Source organism: Mercenaria mercenaria, chromosome 4 (genome assembly GCF_021730395.1).
Source record: "Mercenaria mercenaria strain notata chromosome 4, MADL_Memer_1, whole genome shotgun sequence".
In the NCBI taxonomy this organism is placed as follows: domain Eukaryota; kingdom Metazoa; phylum Mollusca; class Bivalvia; order Venerida; family Veneridae; genus Mercenaria; species Mercenaria mercenaria.
Window position 1 is genome coordinate 6,101,167 of NC_069364.1, and position 23,032 is coordinate 6,124,198.

The following is a 23,032-nucleotide window of genomic DNA, read 5'->3' on the forward strand; positions in this document are numbered from 1 at the left end:
CCCGGAAGTGTTTCCCTTAGCAACGTTACGGTGTACATGATCATCCGGGCCATTCCTTGCTTGGTTGCTAGACTACACCAAACAGTTGTGACTTCCATGTTGTTTACAAATCCATTTTACTTAGGTTTTTAGCGGAGAAAAATTGCATTAAAAGAAATTAGACTTTAACAGACAATATGTCGGTAATGCAACCTCAAAAGAAAGACTGTGGCTACTCAAAACTGAAGTCGCCTACTAAAGGAGTCATAGGATTCACAGTTCAGTCAACTCAAAAGAATTCAAAGGTATACTAATATTGTTATCATATAATGACAATTCTATCTGTCTTTTCGTTTTCTAACTTGTCAACTAACTTGTAGTGCTAGGCTGTTGTAATTTTAAAATGTACAGTAGTGAGACAGTAGGTTTTTATAGGCCACTTGCAACAGTCTTGCTGTTTGGGTTAACCCATTTGTGATGTGGTTAGTGTCTGACAGACTACGGATCACATTGTAGGTTCGGGCTGTGAGCCCCATTAGGGACCTTGGCATTTTCTCTCTCCGGGTTTACTTGAAAAATATCATAGAGTGGTGACGTGGCAAAGCATAATTCATGCAAATTGGTCATCCATCAAATAAATCAATGGGTAGAATGCACTTTAGCAGTCCCCAGAAGTTAACAATGGGCATGCGCAGCAAGTCAGGGTATGTGGGGCAAAGCGGGAGTGTAGGGGCAACAGCCCCCAAACATTTTCATCTAAAAATAAAGTTACCCCTTATAACTTTTGATTTTTTCTAAGACTTTTTTAAACCACTATTATTATAACTGTATACTACTTGATATTGGAGATAAGCCTTTTATCTTTATCATGCAAAATTGTACAAAGAGTTCTTGTTTTTTTCGTATGTTTGAATTTTTTAAAATACAGATAGAATATATACCTTGATTGAAACGGACTTAAGCACATCACCATTCTATAGAAAATTCTCTTTAAGCATAATCTTCCAATGCTAATTCACAATAGATTACCTTTTGGAAATGTTGAACATATCCACAATTCAAACTTCAACCTTTGAAAAACATTTTAGATACGAATATTGGACTGAAAGTAGAATTTTTTTTATGCCTCTGCATGGGCATATAGCAACTGAACTGTCTGTTTGTCCATTCGTACAAACTAGATTGCCTACAGCCCAAATTAATGGCTCGATTTAGTTCATATTCTCATTGATCCAACCTTGTGTGGCAAAGACCTACAAACTGACCTATACATGACCTTGACCCTCACCTTCAAGCTTCAAACCTTAATATTAATAATAAACAACATTTTTTGTCCTACAGTCCACATAAATGACTCAATTTAGTTCATACTCATTACCTTCATCTTTAACTCTAAAACTCAAAAAAAAACAAAATCTTTAGTCATACACTTGTGGGCATGATTTTACGCTTTGAAAACACAGCTTCTTGTTTTGATAGATTTAAAAAACTTTAAGATTTCTACATATACATTGAATGCACACATACTTTCACTACAGTCAGTAAACCCAAGACATTGCGTCACAGTTGTGAGTTTTAAAACACTGTTTAAACAAAAATCTACTGAAATTACTGAACACTATAATTATATTTTTTCTACAACAGGTTGAGTGTCCACCACCAGCTGGTGCTTTTAAAGAAAGACCTTCAGGCCCAACTTCCTTCAGAAAGTTTTATGAAAGAGGAGATTTCCCAATAGCACTTGAACATGATACAAAAGGAAACAAAATTGCATGGAAGGTTTGTAAACATAGTTTTTTTTTGTTTTATTTTCAGGGCCTCCACTGGACCTCAGAAAGTTGTAGTCACTTTTTGAGAAAAACTGCCAAATTGAAACTGAATTGCTGAAATTTGGCCACATTTTAATAAAATTCTTGTAGCCACTTTCAAAAATCTGTAGTCAGTCTGAGTTCTTTGAATTTGTAGTATTTGGCTACATTGGCGAATGGCAGAGGTTTTAGTATACATTGTCATATTTTGACTCCTATTTAAACTGTCATTTTGGAACAGAGTCCTGATAAATAAATGAAGTATAATATCGTGTAAAATGTTTTTGTCGGTAGACTGTAATTGATTACAACGTTCTGTAATAAACAAGGTCTGACACAATGATACCAAACAAGTTTTATGTTTTTAACAGGTTGTTCAATATTATATTACTGTTTGATATTATAAGTTTTGTAATTTATTTTCTTTGGTGTAATTACGAAGGTAAACGCAGATACGTACTGTTTGCAACAGCTATTCAAATTTGTATTTTTTCCAAAACTCTGACAGACAGATCTACAGGGGTTTTTTTTGCTGCTTTTTGTGTTTTTAATTCTTATGGCAATTTTGCATTAAAATTAAATTTATAAGGCAAGATAAGGAATTAATTCATAATATAAGAAGGACCTTGCACTTATTTTGTAAAAAAAAATTCTTTGAAAGAAATGAGAATGTCTGTGCAATCAGTATAACTGAAATCAATATTTTAATTTGAGTATGGTGAAGAAAGTACAGTAGTAAAGTTGATATGAACAGTCACTTTTCCATGTTTTGACTTGTACCTTTGCGTTTCTTTATAACTGGTTTCAGCAAAGATGCATTTATTGTCTAGAAAAAAAAAGGATAAAATAATTGCAGAATTAAGTGAAAGAGCTATCTTGTTTGTATTCAGGTTGAAATTGAAAAGTTAGACTATCATCATTATCTTCCCCTGTTCTTTGATGGACTTTGTGAGACAGCACATCCATATGAATTCTTTGCCAGACAAGGGGTACATGATATGTTAGAACATGGAGGTTCAAAAATCCTGCCAGTCATTCCACAGCTTATCATTCCTATAAAAAGTAAGTTATCTTTTTCTTTTCTTTTTTTACTATCTTATACAGTTTTTCACATGATAAAAAGAGACACATAGAGGATATTTGAACATTTCAGTAGAAGATCAAAATATCTTTCACCCAGTGAACATGACATGCAGTATTTTTACAGTAGTAAAATTCAAAATGTGGTGTTTGTGAGTAAATGATATTTACATTCCATCTTCTGGGTAAAACAAACAGATTTTCTTTTTTTAGCTCATCTGATTTTTTGAAAAAAAATGATGAGTTATTGTCATCACTTGAGCGGTTGTCGGCGTCGGCGTCGGCGTCGGCGTCGGCGTCTGCGTCGGCGTTGCCTGGTTAAGTTTTATGTTTAGGTCAGCTTTTCTCCTAAACTATCAAAGCTATTGCTTTGAAACTTGGAATACTTGTTCACCATCATAAGCTGACCCTGTATAGCAAGAAACATAACTCCATCTTGCTTTTTGCAAGATTTATGGCCCCTTTTGTACTTAGAAAATATCAGATTTCTTGGTTAAGTTTTATGTTTAGGTCAACTTTTCTCCTAAACTATCAAAGCTATTGCTTTGAAACTTGGAATACTTGTTCACCATCATAAGCAGACCCTGTATATCAAGAAACATAACTCCATCTTGCTTTTTGCAAGATTTATTGCCCCTTTTGGACTTAGAAAATCAGTTTCTCTTGGTTAAGTTTTATGTTTAGGTCAGCTTTTATCCTAAACTATCAAAGCTATTGCTTTAAAACTTGCAACACTTGTTCACCATCATAAGTTGACCCTGTATAGCAAGAAACATAACTCCGTCCTGCTTTTTGCAAGATTTATGGCCCCTTTTGGACTTAGAAAATATCAGATTTCTTGGTTAAGTTTTATGTTTAGGTCAACTTTTTCTCTTAAACTATCAAAGCTATTGCTTTGAAACTTGCAACACTTGTTCACCATCATAAGCTGACCCTGTACAGCAAGCAACATAACTCCATCCTGCTTTTTGCAATAATTATTGCCCCTTTTGGACTTAGAAAATCATTTTCTTGGTTGAGTATTATGTTTAAGTCAACTTTTCTCATAAACTGTCAAAGCTATTGCTTTAAAACTTGCAACAGTTTTTCACCATCATAAGTGGACACTGTACATCAAGAAACATAACTCTATCCTGCTTTTTGCAAGAATGATGGCCCTTTTTAGACTTAGAAAATCATGGGTAGGACAATATTTCTATTAAACAAAAAAATCAGATGAGCGTCAGCACCCGCAAGGCGGTGCTCTTGTTTTGTGTGTAATTGCTTTTACAAATTTGTATCACTTGCATCCCTACGTCATGCATTTGATATTGGGCAGTGTCATACGCAAAATCATTACATCAAAATGTCAATGTTGGAAAAAAATTAACTTAATTCTTTGCAATTTTTAGATTCCTTTTATATTTCATTACAGTGGCTGGCATATCTTATGTTTGTTTAGGTATTCATATAACATGATCTGCCTTTATATGTCAATACTCTACTGAAAAACATGAAATGAACTCCGCTGTATCAGTTCACACTTTATCTCTATTAAAGTGAACAATGAGGGCATACAATTATATGTTTAAGAAAACTTATTTTATTTAAAATGAACAGCCATTAATTTGCTTGCAGTCACAAATGTAAATGGAACCTTATACTTTGTACAACTTAACATAGAGATTTCCTTTCATTTTAACAGATGCGCTGAATACCAGAAATCACAAAGTTGTATGTACCACATTGAAAGTACTCCAGCATTTGGTAGTATCAGCAGATATGGTTGGTGAGGCCCTTGTTCCATATTACAGACAAATCCTGCCAATTCTCAATATCTTCAAAAATATGAACTGTAAGTATCGATATTTGTCAACAGTTATTTTCCTGTTGGTATGGCTTTAACTGAAAAAATTGACAAATTTGTTTAAAACTGGATTTCTGTCCAAACTCTTTGGTAACAAGCATGTTCTATATGGACAGTTTGTCCACAGAATGAAGTTTGAGCCAACCAGACCAAGAATAAATCCTTGTCTATAAAAGCTACTTTAAGAAACTAGACCTGTCAGCGTTTTTGCTGAAACTTTCAACTTGACAGTGTTTATCCCCTATATGGCTGTCATAGTTCATCTTGTGTGTATTAAGGTCAGAGCTGCAGCTAATGGAAAACTTCTGCTTAAGTCTTCAGTCTAAGAATCTTGTGAAGAGCATAGAATATAAAGGTATTATGTGTCCATGAGGAGTGAACTGAAAACCATTCTTTTCCAGAGAAATTGTTTCAAAGACAGCATGTGTTATATATTGTCTTTCTTTTCGCAGTGAACTCAGGCGACGGGATTGATTACAGCCAACAAAAGAGAGAAAACATTGGCGACCTTATTCAGGAAACGTTAGAAGCCTTTGAGAGGCACGGAGGGGAAGACGCTTTCATAAACATTAAATACATGGTTCCAACATTTGAATCTTGTATGCTGAACTGATGAATTCAACATGTTATTTCTTATGGACATTTTAATATTCTGTGAATGAAGAAATATATTTCTCCTTGCTTTTGACCAGTATAAATATTTATATTTCAGTAAAGTATTTCTTTCAAATTGTTTCCAGAAAAAACACCAGAAATTACATTTTGTGTTTGTTGTTTCCAAATAAAGCCCAGGTACTGTACATGCTAATTTGTACACCTTTTGTGAAGGGAGCATTTACCGGTAGTATAAACAGGCCAAATTACAGAAGTATTATTTACTTAGAAATTAAAAATAGAAATTTATTAGTCTTTTAAATTTTTATTATATTTTGCTGTTTATGTTGTTAAATTATAGCTATGGAATGTTTATGTGAAAGGTTTTTGTTTAAGGGCAATTTTCAAACAAATGGACAAAAGTTATGAAGTCTTGAATAGTATAAGGATCTATTTAGTTAAACACTGAAGGAACGTAACATGTTTATTGTGTACCTATTTTAGGATAGCGGTCTACGGAATGTATGGAGACGTCTATTGGAAAGGCAGTTTATTGTTTCTAAATGCATGTTTTTGTATTGGTCACTATTGTTTTACACTGTGTTTCCATTTTCATGTACATATGTAGAATGCATTTGAAAGGCAGTGGCTGATTGAGTGAGTGTATTTTTTTCTATTAAAACTGTGTCTAAAAAGAATTAAAAGGACAAAACTAGAGTTCTGTGAAAACTGAAGTTTGTTTTTGCTTGTACAAATTTTGCGATACCTACAATCGACAAGTTAAAATGAAATACCTGTGAGCATGTAGGTTGAAAATGAAGATAGAAATAAATTTATTTGTACATGTAGATCTACATAAATATCTGTGATAAATTGTATATGTTGATTTTATGTTGTGCATTTGTTTATTGACAAACAATCTGTGTAGTTTTACACAATTTCATTTGGACAGAACAGTCTTCTTGGGTTCAGTAACGTATTTTCAATTCTCTCCGAGCACCTTTTATTTTAGAATCATTCACCAATACCTTAAACTGTGTGTACTTGATACAGCCTAGGGCATCTTTGAACAAAATAATTGTGGAGGTTAGGTGTGTTGCCCGTCTCCTGTAGAGACAAGTGCAGTTTTAGTTTTACATAACCCAGCTTTACTTCAGTATGTTTTCACAAAGACCAACATATCCCTGAAGATGGACATATTTTTGTTTAAAGATGACCTAGTTTGTTTCAAGCCATGGATATTTGTCACATTTTAACATTTATAATACTGGCAGTAAATTTTACATGACATTTTGAAAGAATGGATTCAAGTTAATGTGCTTGAATTTTTTTGGTTATCAAATAAAAGACCATTATATATTATACCTTGACATGTTTGTTATTTATTAGGGCTGTTGCAGGTAACCTGCTCATCAAGTAGAGAATTTATGTAAATAATGTGCAGTTAGAGCACTTGTAACCCTTCTCGTAATAGCCCATGAAGGTTTTAAGGATCTTACATACTTGCCTGGGTAAGGCACAGTTTTCATTAACCAAGGAACAGTGTTGAAAAGGAAACCTAGCAGAGTCAGGTTTTTATCCATGCTGTTCCAAGGGTTCAGAAAACAGCTGTCTTCTACTCCCCGCTAGGTCCCGTAAGCAAGTGCTCTATTTAGTTTTACAATTAAAGCCTTTGATACAATTCTTGAATTTATTTTCTGGGACTGAAACAAAATGTGAAATCCAAGGAACTATAAGACAAGTTTTAAAAGTTGTCAAAATTGAACATTAAATTAAGCTGACTGCTTACCAGTAATATGGGTTTGCTAGTACACTGATTTTCTCCTTTTATTACCTCCTCAATGTTGTTAACTAATTACAATTTTGGAGATCTGACATTGAACCGCTTTAAGACACGACAGTGTTTATAATGTCAAGATGATGACCTTTGATGTATTTACTTACACCCAGATTTCAATAACACCTATCAGTGACCTTTCTTATCTCAATTTATTAACTGCTTTAAACTTCTGAAACGATTTAATCAGTAAATGACAAATATTAGATACAAATTTCTGTCAAATTTATCAAATTATTTAGTGTCATTCAGTTACAAATACTAAAGACAACCAAAATCTTCTGGAACAATAAAATGGATACTGCATGTAGCTCTGGTGGACTGCTTCCTTTTATAGAAGAGTTGGGATTTTTGAATATACTCGAGAGAAATATGCGTAACAATGCTGCAGACAAATTTTTGATGAAGATCTTTCAAACTGATCCTAAGAAGACAATGTTAATTTTAAAACCATACTTTTTACTTTGGGCCATAGATCTTATCTGTCTGATCCATAAAAACTTGAAAATAAAAAAAAACAATCCTTCATGACACACTAAATCATGAATGGCTACAATTGTTGAACAAATCAGAGGGAAGACCTGCCAAGCTACTATAGACCAAGTCTGGTGTAATTCTGACCAGCTGAGGAAGTGATGTTTAAGTTATTATGTTGGCTACAGATGTTTTGTTGGGTTTAATGTCACACCAACATAATTATTGGTCAATGGTGACTTCCCAGTTTTTCATGGTGGAGGAAGACCCCAGGTACCCCTCCAGACATTATTTTATAACAAGGACACACCTAGGTAGAACAACACATGAAGAAGACAGATGAAGGAAGCTGGACCATCCGCCTACATTGACAAAGTTCAAAAGGGCTAACAAATTTCAGACTAAACTTTTACTTAAATGACTGGTAGTTAAAAACCCAAATTACTTAACTAAGGGATAACTGACAACCATTAATTATCAAACATAATTTATTGTATAATAAAGTTCAACAACTAGCAATAATTGCACATAATATATAGGTTCATTTTCAAACTTAAGAGAATAGTACATATATATATTTAATGTTTATTAAAAATCAAAAACAATATATTTATGTAACAAGTTGCCTCTCAGCAAAAAGGCAAGCCTGCATAAAGACAAAAATTCTTGAAATTAATGCAACATGTAACAAAAAACATATGAATGGGTTTGTTGCCAGATTATCTGGCTTGGGTTTTACGATGCAACAACACAATACATATTACAAATTTTGGTTTTGCATCTCATTTACATCAAAATAAAAATATGAGTTACTAACAATGACCCCTCAAGCAGCCTTTTGTAAATAAAGCACTCTGCAATAGCTACATATGTCTTTTTTAAACTGCAGTTAAATACTGATCACTCGAAGATGCAAGGAGATGAACAAAATAATGGATTAAGCAATGGTTTTGTGCAACTTAATATCAACCTAAAAATTTAAGTTCACATGACTTGTTCTTTGTTCACTGTGAGGAATGCTGAAGTATGAGAATAACACATTTGGGACATTTTCAAAAAACACATCACTTAAAAAAAGTATAAACACTACTTCATAATTGTCACCTTTGTTCTACAAAATGGTCATAATGAGTAACAATATTTCATTAATCTAATGTGAACAATTAATGATAAAAGAATTTTTTCTTCAACATTTATTTAACAAATAATCAAAGCCTTTGAGTGGTTTATCGTCTAATTTACCACTGTTCAGAGTTCAGATGTGTAGGAATTGAACCATGAGGGCGTTAGCCCGAGTGGTTAAATACTGAAGCATCTGAACGATGAATGTAAAGACAAACACCATGATCTTAGAGAAGACTGGACTCGTGCTTGACAAATCTTCTCATTAGCTAAACACAGGTGTGAAGTTTCATTGACTTGAAAAGTTATGGTTCAGACACAATAATTATACCAGCGGAAAGTAACAGATTCTTTAATCAAATCTTCTCAAGTGCAAACTTTCAATGAATTCCCTTTAATCCTTCCAAAGTTTGAGCAGAGACGAGAATGTAAGTGTCCTTGTCTGTGACCTTGACCTTGAAGGTACTTCCTGGAAGTACAGACCTGACTTTTGCATGTGACCTTGACCTTGGACCTGACTTTTGCATGTGACCTTGACCTTGGACCTGACTTTTGCATGTGACCTAGACCTTTGTCAGTTTATACAACTGGCACAAGACCAGAAGATAAAGCCACCGTTCAAGTTATACCCAACCCGTAGGTAAACTGTACAAACACCATCTTATAGCATACTTTACCTAGGGGTATAGCATGTACAATGACTTCCTATTTCTGGTCTGGTCCCAGGGTTTATACCACCTACTATGGCATGTCACAAAATGTAATTTCTATATTGGAACTCTGTGCCCTCATTTCAAAGGATAACATATTAGATATACCAAAGTTGAATCATAAACAAGAAGCTGCGTTCAATAAACACTTGATGCCCCCAGTGGCAGCCTTGTCGATAGATTTTGCACCCAAGTCCAAAACGAGGTCAAGGTCAAACTGAGGTCAGGTGATGTTTGAAGATGAGGAATGGTCACAGTTTACATTTGTATTAGTATCAATTCATTCTTGTAAGGGGTATTGATGCTAGACGAAATGGTCCCTTTTGGTTAACCAAGAGATGGCCCAAATAAAGCAACCAAAGTCCAAAACGAGGTCAAGGTCAAGGTCAAACTGAGGTCAGGTGATGTCTGAAGATGAGGAATGGTCACAGGTTACATCTGCATTAGTATCAAGTCATTCTAGTAAGGGGTATTGATGCTAGACGAAACGGTCCCATTTGGTTAACCTCGTAACGGACGAACGAATGGACAGGACAATCACTATATGCCTCCTGCATCAGTAGATGCTGGGGGCATAAAAATTCTGTCACCTTATAGTGTATTCATATATATTTACAATATCACCGCGAAGTCTGTAATTTTCTAGTGTACACAATGTTTTTACCTCATAATCACAAAATTCTTCCATCATCCAGAGGTACTGTAAAATCAATTAACTTTGTGGACACGAAATCTCATGGTTTTGCCTGAACTGGCTACAATAAACTTTGAAGAATAAAAAAAAAAGAATGAGAGTGAGTTGGGTTTTACATAGATTGACACAAAATGGTCATATATCGCCAAGGAAAAATAAAAAGAATGAGTTCTTTGTTCACTGGGATTTAATTCCATGGATAGATGAAACCCCAAACTGCCTGAAAATAAGTCTCTTATTTAAGAAATAAGGTATAGAAAAAAATGTTTTAACGCACGATAACGTGACATCATTTTAGCGTAAACGGTTTTAACAGAAACAAGTGTACATGTGCATCTGGGCGGGATGGTCAAAATCCCGATTTTTTCGCCTTGCCTCCTATCTCTCGACCAAATCCTTAATTCTCACGCATTTCAGGAATTTTCAATTTTTAGATTTTTTTCCTGGCTGGACTATTATTATGATTGGGTTGATAATTACCGAGGACTGCCAAATGTGTTTACACAGTTAATCAAAGCATCACCGACTGCTGTGACATACATGTAGCTGTGGGAAATAGTTGTCTTTCACAGGTGCCTTTTGATAACATTATTGTTTTGATTAGGGATTAGATCTAGATCAGCAGTGCTTTTTCCATCTGTCTCAGGGGTCCGATATTCAGCCCATTCTTAATGCTAATTAGGCTCCATTTTTACCAATTTGAAGCAAAAAAATTCTGAGTCATAAGAAAGAATTCCTAACTGAAATGAATTTTTAATTATTTAAAGAAAAGTTTTGTTCGGTAATGAAATCACGCTAATAATTGTTGGAAAAATCAACCCGTTACTCTTTTTGGTACCTGTCGTCTGCACCTCGGTAAGAATTCAATTTATGATTCTGCCAGAGAATTGTATGTTTTTATGTAAAAACCTCTCAAAACACATAAATACATAAACATTTATTGAATAAATTACAAAACCTTGTTGACAGATAGTTCTTATACCATTAAAATTAAATGTCACATATTTTCACGGCCCATTTTTTTTCCCCCCAACATACTCTACTTTTTGGACAATATAGTTGTAATTATTGTGAAAACGTTCTAGGTAAGTGTAGACAAGTTTAAATATGACAAATTAAAATAAAAGTTATTATATTTTTGCAAGGACTTATAAGAATCAGCCACTTAATTAGAAAAAATCCTTAAAATTTTTCTAAATTTCATTTTGGGATACTTTAAGTTTGTGATTCATTTGAATGTCTACCAATAAAACTTGAAAATTAATGTGCTACTTGCTTAAAGTTGTAAAAATACAATATTATGCCCTTTAAGGTTTTTGACGTGCATATAATTATATATTTAAAAGATAGATTAGAAAATAACATTAAATTTTGGATTTTGTCTTTAAGCTGTGCATTTGCGTGCTTAATTTATGTAGATAAAAACCTCCAATTTTGAGACCCCAACTTCAGCTGAAAAATAGCAAACCTTCAGTTTTGGGATTCTGAATTTACCACATGTATGGAAACAAGCATATTAGAATAATGATTTAAAAGTTTTCTACATAAACACATTTAGTTTCCCTCTTCAGTTATCATGTAATAATTCTAAATTTATAAGTATTCAGCAGTCAGTTCCTCCTGGGTAAGTGTGTAACTTCTCTGTAATGACGAATGGTATTCCACATAAAATACATTTGGAATCAATTTCTCCTTGGTTTGTGTGTGCAAACTTCTCTGTAATGACCAATGCCATTCTACATAAAAATTCATTCAGAATCAGTTTCTCCTTGGTTAGTGTGTAGTGTGTAATTTTCTGTAATGACCAATGCTAATCTACATATTAAAGTTCATTCGGAGTCAGTTTCTCCTGGGTTAGTGTGTAACTCTCGATACACCTGTAACTTTGCAGGAGACAATCCAGACAATAACGTCTCTAACTCTTCTAATTCTTTCTCTTTAGCCTGAAATGGACAGAAATTAAATGTTTACTTGAGCTGAAGCATAAGGAAACTAGAATGTGTCTGTAGGACACCGGGTGTGCCCCCCACTAGTACATTTGTCACAAATAAGGGGCAATAATTCAAATGTTTGCAGTCTTAATGGGGTAAAGCCTCAACAGACATTTTATGCAAAGGATTCATTACTTTTGAGCTATGAGCATCACAAACAAAAAATCCACTATTTTGGCTATTTCAAGGGCCATAACTCTGTAATAAGAGCTAAGATTCTCAAGAAGAATGCCAAGTGTGCAAGGTCACATCACGATAAAGACTCCAGCAAGGTTTCTTGAATTTACATCTAATACTTTTTGAGCTAGGCACATAATTAGGTGAAAAAGTGCATTTGTTTTACTATTTCAGGGACCATAACTATAAAAAAGGGGGTGGAGCCAGCCAAAAAATTAGAGGTGTGGAAGTTTATATCATGATAAAGACTTATGCAAGTTTTCAACCATTTATATATTAAATTCTTTTTGAGCTAGGTGTGTCACAAGGTGAAAATGTACATTTTTGACTATTTCAGGGGTCATAACTCTAAAAATTGGGGGTGGACCCAAATAAAAAATAAGAGGTGCGCAAGTTCATATCATGATTAAGACTCGTGCAAGGTTTCATGAATCTATATCAAATACTTTTTGAGCTAGGCATGTCACAAGGTGAAAATGTGCATTTTTGACTATTTCAGGGGTCATAACTCTGAAAGTAGGGGGCGGAGCCAGATGAAAAATAGGAGGTGCGCAAGTTCATATCATGATTAAGACTTATGCAAGGTTTCATGAAACTATATCAAATATTTTTTGAGCTAGGCATGTCACAAGGTGTAAATGTGCATTTTTGACTATTTCAGGGGCCATAACTCTGAAAATAGGGGGTGGAGCCAGATGAAAAATAGGAGGTGCGCAAGTTCATATCATGATTAAGACTCATGCAAGGTTTCATGAATCTATATCAAATATTTTTTGAGCTAGGCATGTCACAAGGTAAAAATGTGCATTTTTGACTATTTCAGGGGCCATAACTCTGAAAATAGGGGGCAGAGCCAGATGAAAAATAGGAGGTGCGCAAGTTCATATCATGATTAAGACTCATGCAAGGTTTCATGAATCCATATCAAATACTTTTTGAGCTAGGCGTGTCACAAGGTGAAAATGTGAATTTTTGACTATTTCAGGGGCCATAACTCTGAAAATAGGGGGTGGAGCCAGATGAAAAATAGGAGGTGCGCAAGTTCATATCATGATTAAGACTCATGCAAGGTTTCATGAATCTATATCAAACACTTTTTGAGCTAGGCATGTCACAAGGTAAAAATGTGCATTTTTGACTATTTCAGGGGCCATAACTCTGAAAATAGGGGGTGGAGCCAGATGAAAAATAGGAGGTGCGCAAGTTCATATAATGATTAAGACTCATGCAAGGTTTCATGAATCTATATCAAATATTTTTTGAGCTAGGCATGTCACAAGATAAAAATGTGCATTTTTGACTATTTCAGGGGCCATAACTCTGAAAATAGGGGGCAGAGCCAGATGAAAAATAGGAGGTGCGCAAGTTCATATCACGATTAAGACTCATGCAAGGTTTCATGAATCCATATCAAATACTTTTTGAGCTAGGCGTGTCACAAGGTGAAAATGTGAATTTTTGACTATTTCAGGGGCCATAACTCTGAAAATAGGGGGTGGAGCCAGATGAAAAATAGGAGGTGCGCAAGTTCATATCATGATTAAGACTCGTGCAAGGTTTCATGAATCTATATCAAATACTTTTTGAGCTAGGCATGTCACGAGGTAAAAATGTGCATTTTTGACTATTTCAGGGGCCATAACTCTGAAAATAGGGGGAGGAGCCAGACGAAAAATAGGAGGTGCGCAAGTTCATATCATGATAAAGACTCATGCAAGGTTTCATCAATTTATATCATATACTTTTCGAGCTAGGCACGTCACGAACTTCGGACGGACGGACGGACAAGACCAAATCTATATGCCCCCACCACTCATGGGGGGACACAAAAAGCACCTGTTGATAAAATGTGAGTCATAAAAGCTTCCCATTAATCAATGGAGAGGAAACATTCATTGCTGTATAATCAGGAATTCACTATATTCTTCATTATACTGTAAAAGCAGAAATTTTCGTGAGGGATTAATTTTCGCTATATTCGCGAGACCTACATCTCACGAAAATTTATCCTCGCGTAAATATTCGCCATGAAAATAATGCTAATTCAAGAATGATACCATTTTTACAATTTCGCGAATATTAAACCTCGCGAATATAGTCAAAATTACAAAATCACGAAAATATATTCTTTTACAGTATTCACTAACTGTCCATATTCATGAAACTAAATACTTATGAAAGTGCTTTTATTATACACTCTCTAATGAAATATCGAGAATTACTGATGAATTCAAATGTGTATTTTCATTGTATTTATTTTTCACTACAGTGACACATATTTTCAATGCAGTGAAACATATTGTATCTATTTTTAGAGGGGCAGTAATTTGCGGAAACTACTGGGAAATGCAAGTTGTAAGTAACTCGTACAGCTAATCACCCTGGAATTTATCTTCCATGATATTGCAATCACAGTTTGTATGGAACGTGTGAAACAAAGTTCAAGTATTTTTCAAGTACTTCCTTTAAATTATCTAGAACAACTTCTCTCATCATACTGTAAAAGCACATATTTTCGCCGGGTCAAAATTTCGCAAATTTGAATTTATTAATATGTTTGTGAGATTTAATATTCGAAAAATTGTAAAAATGGTATCATACTTGAATATGAATTATACTAATGAAGAATCTTTACGCAAGGATTAATTTTCGAGAGATGTAGGGCCTTGCGAATATAGCGAAAATGAAATCCTCGCGAAAATTTTTGCCTTAACAGTAGTCAGAAGAACACATATCACCTACTTGAAACAGCTTTTATTAATAACTCATTGTTAAATGTGTACATAATTCAAAGGTTAATCATTCATGAAAATAAGCTTAGACATCCTCTATTTATTTTTATAATAATCCAAGTGTTTGTCATGTATTCTATCGTGATGGTTGTGAATCTTTTCCAATTAAAAGAATAGTAAACTTCTATCCTAATAAAAATATCTCATTTTACAGGAAAAGTTTCTTTCAATCTATGTTATGTAGTCAACTTTGCCCATTTTCTCTTAAATATCTTTTCTCTGTTAGTTGGTAATTTTAGAAACAAATTCTCACCTTTAGCGTTCTTTCTAAACTTTTCACCTTCTTGAATTTTATAATTTCAGGTGATACTCTTTCTTCTATATCTTTAGAGAGTGCACTCCTACGCTGCTTGTTTAAATCTTCACCAAATAAATTCTGTCCTCTCTGAGATTGTTTGCGTATCATCACAGACAAATCTTCCTGACTAGCTCGCAGGTCTGGGGAAGGTGCTCGCAATTCTGTGATAAGTTTGTAGGTAAAGTTTACAAAACTTTGAAATATTATGATATTTACAAATAAATCTTGATGCTTTTTTTTAAAGTGAACTTCACCTATCAAATTTGTAATTTTAGCTAGACTTTGTCCACATTCTGTAGCTTACTTAAAGGTTTTCTGCATGTTCCAAACAATTTTTTTTTTAATAATGTAATCTTTTATCTTTCAAAACTTATGTCTCAAAAAATGTAATGTTTAGGTATAGGAGTTTTATTAGCCAGTAGTTAGAGAGATCAAACAATTTCAAGCTGACTTTATCACACTTTTTGGCATTATTTCACAATTATCAGGTCAACATTTTTGTTATTAAATTAAAGCCTTAGAAAGGTAGTATACTGTTGTCAATTCTATCAAAAATGTCATGAAGTAACTGTTACACCAACAGAGTTCTAACCAATGATACAGACATCTTATCATGAATTTTATAGAAATGAACGCTTGTACCAAAACTGAAATCAATTCCCTCATTTATGTGTTGACTGTTCAGACCTGTTTCACTACCTAATATTCACAAATACAGTAAAAGATATATAAATTGCCTTGAATTTCATATAGTTTATGCCATTGACAAAATCCTTACCTGTCGTCCTCCCGATAGAATGTAACGAAGATGTTGAACTACTGAGAGAATCACGGAGGTCGGAGAGCTGTGTATGGGGTTCTTCATCACTTTCACTGTAATCAGGGTCTGAAAATACAAGTTTTCACTTCATTCTTTCACTTTTTTCTTCTGTTTAATAGACAGCTAGATGGAAAAACAAAGTTCATAATTTAACATACAACTGTTTATATGGTTTTTTAATAATAAGATTTTATCAACAGTTAAGTGAAATTTTATCTTTAACATAGACTTAAGATTTAAAAAGATATTAAAATAAGTATTTTCAGAAGTTCATAAAACAAAGACAATGTTAGTTTATACTTTTACCACTGTTAATCAAGAAAACACTGTTCAGTGAGGTAGTGTGTTTGTAAAACACTTCCTGAACTATCTTTTTCCCAACTAATTAACAATCTGTTTCATGATTTTTTTTGTCATAAAAACTGTATGGTTTCATGTCTGCAAATCTTATGAAAATTTTTACAAAGTTCATACCTCACTTTGCAAAATGTTTCAAACCTTTTATACAAAATATGTGCAAATGAAACTCAAAATATTCTGAAGAAATTTCTGTGAACTGTCATTTCAGCCATCAAATCACAGAGACCATAATCTATGATCTGATCCTGAGAAAGAAAAAGCAAAAATTTAAGCTACAACAGATAATACTACTGGATTTGCCAGATTCATACGCTCTACCAAGTATGGATAAATATTTCTAACTTCAGTTATATGTCAGTTCAGCTTCACTGCATCCCAAAGGAACATGAACTTTACGTAACAGAAAATATGTTACTATCACGATGAATGCTGCTGCTCTATGAAACAGTAGTAGTAGTGACTTTTACCTGGATGACTCTTGTCATATTTGCCAGCCTCGGGCTTCTTGAACTTCTCAGAGAATGTAATTGCTGCTAGTCCCATCTTGTTCATCCATCTGTTATAACAGAACATTTACATTTTTTCTTAAAAAGAAAAATACAACACACAAAACTGCAATCTACCGGTACATTGTTCAACCATTTCCAGGTGGTCAATCAGATTTTTGGATTAGAAACAGATTTGTTCAAAACTTTCATTACTTATCATTCACACTTAGAATATTCCCTTAGTAGGTATCTGCTGGAAAGCTTTTTTAAAAACTTAGTTAATAAAAATTTAATATAAGTTTTCGACAAAACAGTAATCACTTGTCAATTTGTAATTCTTATATCTAATAACATCTGTTGATTCTAACAGAACTACACTAAAAGCCATGTCAAATGACTGAAATTTTCTAAATGAAGAAAACTTACTTGCTCATATCCTCTTGTCTTTCCGAGGCAAAGTAAAAACTGGTTCCTAAATTGTGTATCTTGAATGCACTGAAAAGTAAAAAGTCCTATATTAATCTTCTGTCTGTATGGAAGGGTGAAGAAAAACATTTTTGATATATGGATGATTCAGTATTTTGCAAGATCTTGAATCTGTTCTGTTTGGGTTTAATGTCCTACAAATGTACCAACAATTATAGGTCATATGGTAACTTTCTTGAAGACCCTTGGTGACACTCCATGCATCATTTCAGGCACCTGGCTAGAATCACCATTAGCTAGCTGCTTCTTCAGATCAAAGAATGCTACACCCTAAGCAAGGTTTCCAACCCAAAGCAGTGAGGGGCAAAAATCCAGTAACCTTAACCAATTGGCCATAGCGGCCCCACCACCCCACACTGCAAGCTCTTGTAAAACACTTGTGCTAGCTATGACATATTTCAAATATAAAAGCAAGTACATAGTTAAAATGATATAACATCTTGACTACTGTCTCCATGCCACACAATACTCAGTATGTTTCTTACTTGGAAATGTATTTTCATGTATTCAAAATCAGAATATTTAACTACTGTGAAATCATTAATATTTGTGGGGGACTAATTTTCGTGGATTTCGTGGTTGAGTCAATCCACGAAATTTAATCCCAATGAACAAGTAAAATTCTCATTCATTTTATGTTCAAAAGTTGAAATCCACGAACTTATATCCCCACGAAATTGCCGTTTTGACTAAAAAAATGAAATTTCATGCCCACGAAATTAAATGATTGTACAGTATGTCCAACAACAAGAAGGTAAAATCAGTCAACAATAAAATGTGTTTATATAAAATAACATTTTATGCAAAGATATTTCCAGTTTCTGAGGATATTGTTACATTAAATTGAAAGTATAACATAAAATTTAACTTCACAGATTTTGTTGTTGACTACCGTCTATATTCGCGTATAAGACGCAGTTTTGGGGATCATATCTTCGTTTCCTAGAAGGGCATGCGTCTTATAAGCGCATACTACAAGAAAATTAAGTGAAAATTTAAAAAAAGTCCCGAGTTTACAGCTCAGGACATCTCATTTCCGCGTCTGCAGACATGTACTTTCGTTTTTCGGCAGCCATTGCGCATAGCAGTGCTAAAAACTTTACGGACACGTACCGTATTTCGGTCCGCTATAAAGATTTATTATTTACCTATTTTACGATTTGATAGATTAATATCGAAAGTATATTTTATTTATAAATGTATTTTTTTCCGAGTCTGCAACCCGCTACTTGTGTTTTTCGTCAGCCATTGCATATCGGTATTAAAATCTAAACGGACAAGCACCGTGTTTCGGTCCTCAATAACGATCTATTATTTACTTACTTTACGATTTGGTAGTTTAATATCTGAAGTATTTTTTATTTACAAATGTATTTTTTTTCTTTTAAAATCAAAAAATTCTTTCAGAAAATCTGACGAATTAGCTTTACTTAAATTAGAAATGACTGATATAATTGAGCAAAGAAAATACTTTTTCACCGCCCGCAAACAGAGAGTTAGTAAAAGTTAATTATCCCCAATTGCATATGATACGGTACCTATAATTGTTGCAAGTGTAAACTGTTAAACGCACCCATTATAAATCATCTGAAGGTGCAAACTGTTAAATAAACACATGTATAGAAATAAATGTATCATAAACACTGATTGATGTTAATTGGCGACTTCATAGAATAGTCGGCTGCAATTATTTTAATTCTGCCCTCTAGTCAAACGAAGGTACAGTAGGGATGTCTAGCTACTCGGAACTGGAATATGATTGGATAACATTTCAAAGTGGGCATTTCCATATTTGATTGACAAATGTGTCAGATTTACTGCCATAAAAGTACATGTATCCTAATCTCGCCACCTTTTTTGCTATCTTATCAGTAATCAATCGATACGTAATTGTCAGTTTTTTTGTGTGTTTGAAATATGTGATAAATTAATGCATTATTAGTTACCGTATGTCACATAAAATTAAAATATGTAATTTGCTTTGTTTGTTTGTTTGCTTTTTCGAACTTGCGTTAATTACTTTGGGAAAATTGGAGAGGATATTTTATCCTCATTAATTTTCTCATTGTATGCAGCGCATGTTTGAATGAAAAATCCTAAACATGTATTGGAGATCCTTTGAAAGCAATTTAAAAATTGCGTATCCTCGAATAATTGCAAGAAATACATTATTTTCCTAAACATTCTGTGTTACTGTTATGGAAACATGGCCGAACATTCAGCGTTTCTAAGCATTATGAGTAAAATGGGCGAATATCGTCACATTTCTAGACGTAATTTCTCCCGTTTCGGAGATATTTTGTGCATATTATTACCAATGAAAGTGGATTTTAGAATACTTTATTTTATTCTACATATTATGAAACAGATTTTCAAGTTCCTTCAAAAATAAAATCGGCGAAAATCGTCAATTTTCCGCCGTTTTGAAGTTACTACATTGCATTTTTACACACGAAATTGATTTTAAAATAATTTATTTTATTTAACATAATATAAAACAAGCCTGCAAGTTCTTTTAAAAATAAAATCGGCGGATATTGTCAAAATTTCGGCCTTTCTTTAACCTTTTTCCGCTGTTACTAATTCATTTAAATTCTGCATTTTTACAATAAAATTGTCCATTTTCTGCTATTTTCTGTCGCAAATCATAGAATGTTGGGAAAAAAAATGCATCTCTACAAATTTCTGATGTAGTTTGTATAAAAATATGACTGCGTCTTATACGAGGGTCAGTGCAAAACCTCCCCGATCGATAGTCCAATATCAGGATGCGTCTTATAAGCGAGGGCGCCTTATACGCGAGTATATACGGTATATTGACTTCTACATGTCTATAAGTTGAATTCTCCTGAAAACTGGTGCAACAAGCCAATTCGATGAATTGGTATCCCCCGCCGAAAGGGTTTGTGGTCAGGAATGGCAAAAAAAATATATCCGGCAAAAAGTTAAGGCTGTTACTAAGAAGCAAAAGAAGCAAATAATTTCATTTGTCAAAATCAATTTAACAGAAAATGAATGCTATTTTTTGGATGGGGGAGGGGGGCAGCGGGGGTGACTGGGTGAGGGTACAAAACATCGATTATTGTCATTGATCATCGATGTTGATTATAAATATTGAAATATGGATGGAAAATTAAAAATGAAAAAAAAAAAAAAAAAAAAAAAAAAAAAAAAAAAAAAAAAAAGGGGGGGGGGGGGGGGGGGGGGGGGGGTGATGACTGGGTGGAGGAGTGAGGTGGGGGAACAGTACAACTTTGCACGTTGATAAATATTCATGGAAGTTTGAAAAAAAAAAAAATAAATAAAAAGGAAAGATTTTTTGGGGGGGGGGGGGGGGTTGGTCGGGGGGGGGGGTGTGACGAAAGCAAGGTGGTGACCAGGTGTGGGTACACAACTTAATATATTCACGGAAAAGAATGAAAGAAGTTTTATGAAATTCTACCAATTGGTTGGTTTGTTATGTACAAATCTGTACATTTTCAAATAATTAAAGGGCAATAACTCTAAGGAAAATTGACCAATTGGAAAAAAAATGACAGACATCATCGAAGTATGCTGATTCATATTTATTTTAAGTTTCATGAAATTCTACCAGCTTGTTACTGAGAAATGGCTGAAGACGTGGATTTTTCATTAAATCAAGGGCAATAACTCTAAGGGAAATTGACCAATCCAAAAAAAAACTTGACGGGCATCATTGCAGTATGTTGGTTCATGTTTATTTCAAGTTTCATGAAATTCTACCTGCTAGTTACTGAGAAATGACTGCGGACGGACGCACGGATGTGACGGACGGACAATGCCATTTCAATAACCCCCCTCCCAATTTCATCGGCGGGGATAATTATCACCTTTAGTAAAATTTGTATTGGAAGTGAGTGATGATTTGTAGTATGGAAAATAAAGCTTTGGTTCATACAGAAAAAATTCAAGGCTTTCTCAGGAGATGTTTCTTTTCAGATGACATTTTTCTCGAAACCATGTCTTGAAATCTTAATACAAACATTTTTTATCAACTACTTCCAAAACAGTGTTAAAGTAAGAATTGTTCTCTGTATTAACTGCAATAAAATTTATCTTAGACTGCTACCCAAAACTACTACTTGTGCATACCAGGATTTATAAATGAAGAAATACTGTATTTTCTTTCCACTTATTTTTATTTTATGCTATTCCTATATTCCAAAAAGCAAGTTGCTGACTGAATATTTTTCAAGAAGTTCTGGATGAAATGAAAACATTTTTTTCTTCTTCAAAATTTAAGTACTTTTACAAATATTTAGCATTTTAGTTATTTTCAAGGAGTTTTCAAGGGCTAGCATCGAAGTCATGGATGTTTTAAGGTCTGTGCAAACTCTGCGAAACTCTTATCTTTATCCAGTAGATAAAATGATACCAGTTGTGCAGTTTAAACTGTCTCACAATACTGCCCTTTTAACAGAACATAACAGCTAAACTTGAAAATTCATATCTAACAGTAACAGCAATTAGTGAAAAAAATTCGTAATCAACAAAAACAACAACTAAACAGTGTTAGAACAACAGTGAAAGGCTTACCATGCTTCCCTTTGTGAGCAAAGAAATATACACAATAAATAAATAATTATATATAATACTAAATAAAACTTCAGAAGGAAGAAAAGAACAAATCTTAGAGAAAGAAGTATTCTAATGGTAATCATGGGTTCGATATTTAGGTCTAAACAAATTCTGCCTTTGGTCAAGACAACCACATCTATTGAACACCTCCACAACCTTGAAAGTTTTTAAGAAATTTGAAGAAAAACTAGGCTTTTTTTTACAATATCAGCTGAATTGCCCCTGATCCTGCAATTATGTAGTAAGATATATATTCAAAAGTACATCACTCTCATATTAAGCATCCACAACCAGTACTTGCTAATTTCATTTGAATAAAAGCAACAAAAATACCACAAACCCTGCCCTATGAAGCTTTTTTGACACTTTTCCCCTTAATACATATTATTTTAGGTCTTAGAGACATCAAAAATACAGAATGACACAAATGATGCCTTTTCAATGCACACTAACATTTCACACCCCTAACCACCCCAGCACATCCTTGGATTAAACAAAGTCATGTAACTTGATATCAAAACAGATGAGTTTTAAGATCAGTCTTTTTTTCAAGAAATCTTAATAACAGGGAGAAAGCTATGGTGATGACACACTAAGAATTGGGAGAAAACGCCAATTACATCTTCACACTGTGTAGAAAACAATCGTAATACTCACTGTTTCTTTGTTTTGAAATCTGTGGAATCAACTGGTGATACTTTGAATGCCGGTAGATGAATGACAACTTCCGCTTTCAGTGACTGAAAAAATAAAACATAAAACCACTCCAGATACACAGTAACACTATTCTCAACAACATGGATAATTAAGGGCAAGCCAAACAAGGGAGAACAAGCAACCTCTCAAACAAGTTTTCTAGTCAACTGTCAAAAAGCAG

General features: G+C 33.8%; 2 protein-coding genes across 4 annotated transcripts in view; one reads left to right on the forward strand and one right to left on the reverse strand.

The window, feature by feature from the left end:
- The first annotated feature begins 38 nt into the window (after positions 1-38).
- LOC123550905 (parkin coregulated gene protein-like) lies at positions 39-6,671 on the forward strand. The gene is made up of 5 exons (XM_045339391.2): positions 39-284; positions 1,624-1,758; positions 2,678-2,849; positions 4,552-4,701; positions 5,166-6,671. The coding sequence occupies exons 1-5, from the start codon at positions 177-179 to the stop codon at positions 5,324-5,326; spliced, it is 726 nt and encodes a 241-aa protein (XP_045195326.1). The 5' UTR covers positions 39-176; the 3' UTR covers positions 5,327-6,671.
- Positions 6,672-8,088: 1,417 nt separating this feature from the next.
- LOC123552635 (CNK3/IPCEF1 fusion protein-like) overlaps positions 8,089-23,032 on the reverse strand; it is an 85,125-nt gene continuing 70,181 nt past the window's right edge. For 2 of the 3 annotated variants that reach the window (XM_053540280.1, XM_053540279.1), the window contains 6 exons: positions 22,813-22,895; positions 17,497-17,565; positions 17,050-17,138; positions 16,181-16,288; positions 15,358-15,563; positions 8,089-12,087 (listed from right to left, as the gene is read on the reverse strand). In XM_053540280.1, coding sequence (XP_053396255.1) covers positions 11,974-12,087; positions 15,358-15,563; positions 16,181-16,288; positions 17,050-17,138; positions 17,497-17,565; positions 22,813-22,895 — 669 coding nt within the window. In that variant the 3' untranslated portion in view covers positions 8,089-11,973. The remainder of the gene's footprint in view (positions 12,088-15,357; positions 15,564-16,180; positions 16,289-17,049; positions 17,139-17,496; positions 17,566-22,812; positions 22,896-23,032) is intronic. The other variant, XR_008370469.1, reaches the window with a different exon arrangement.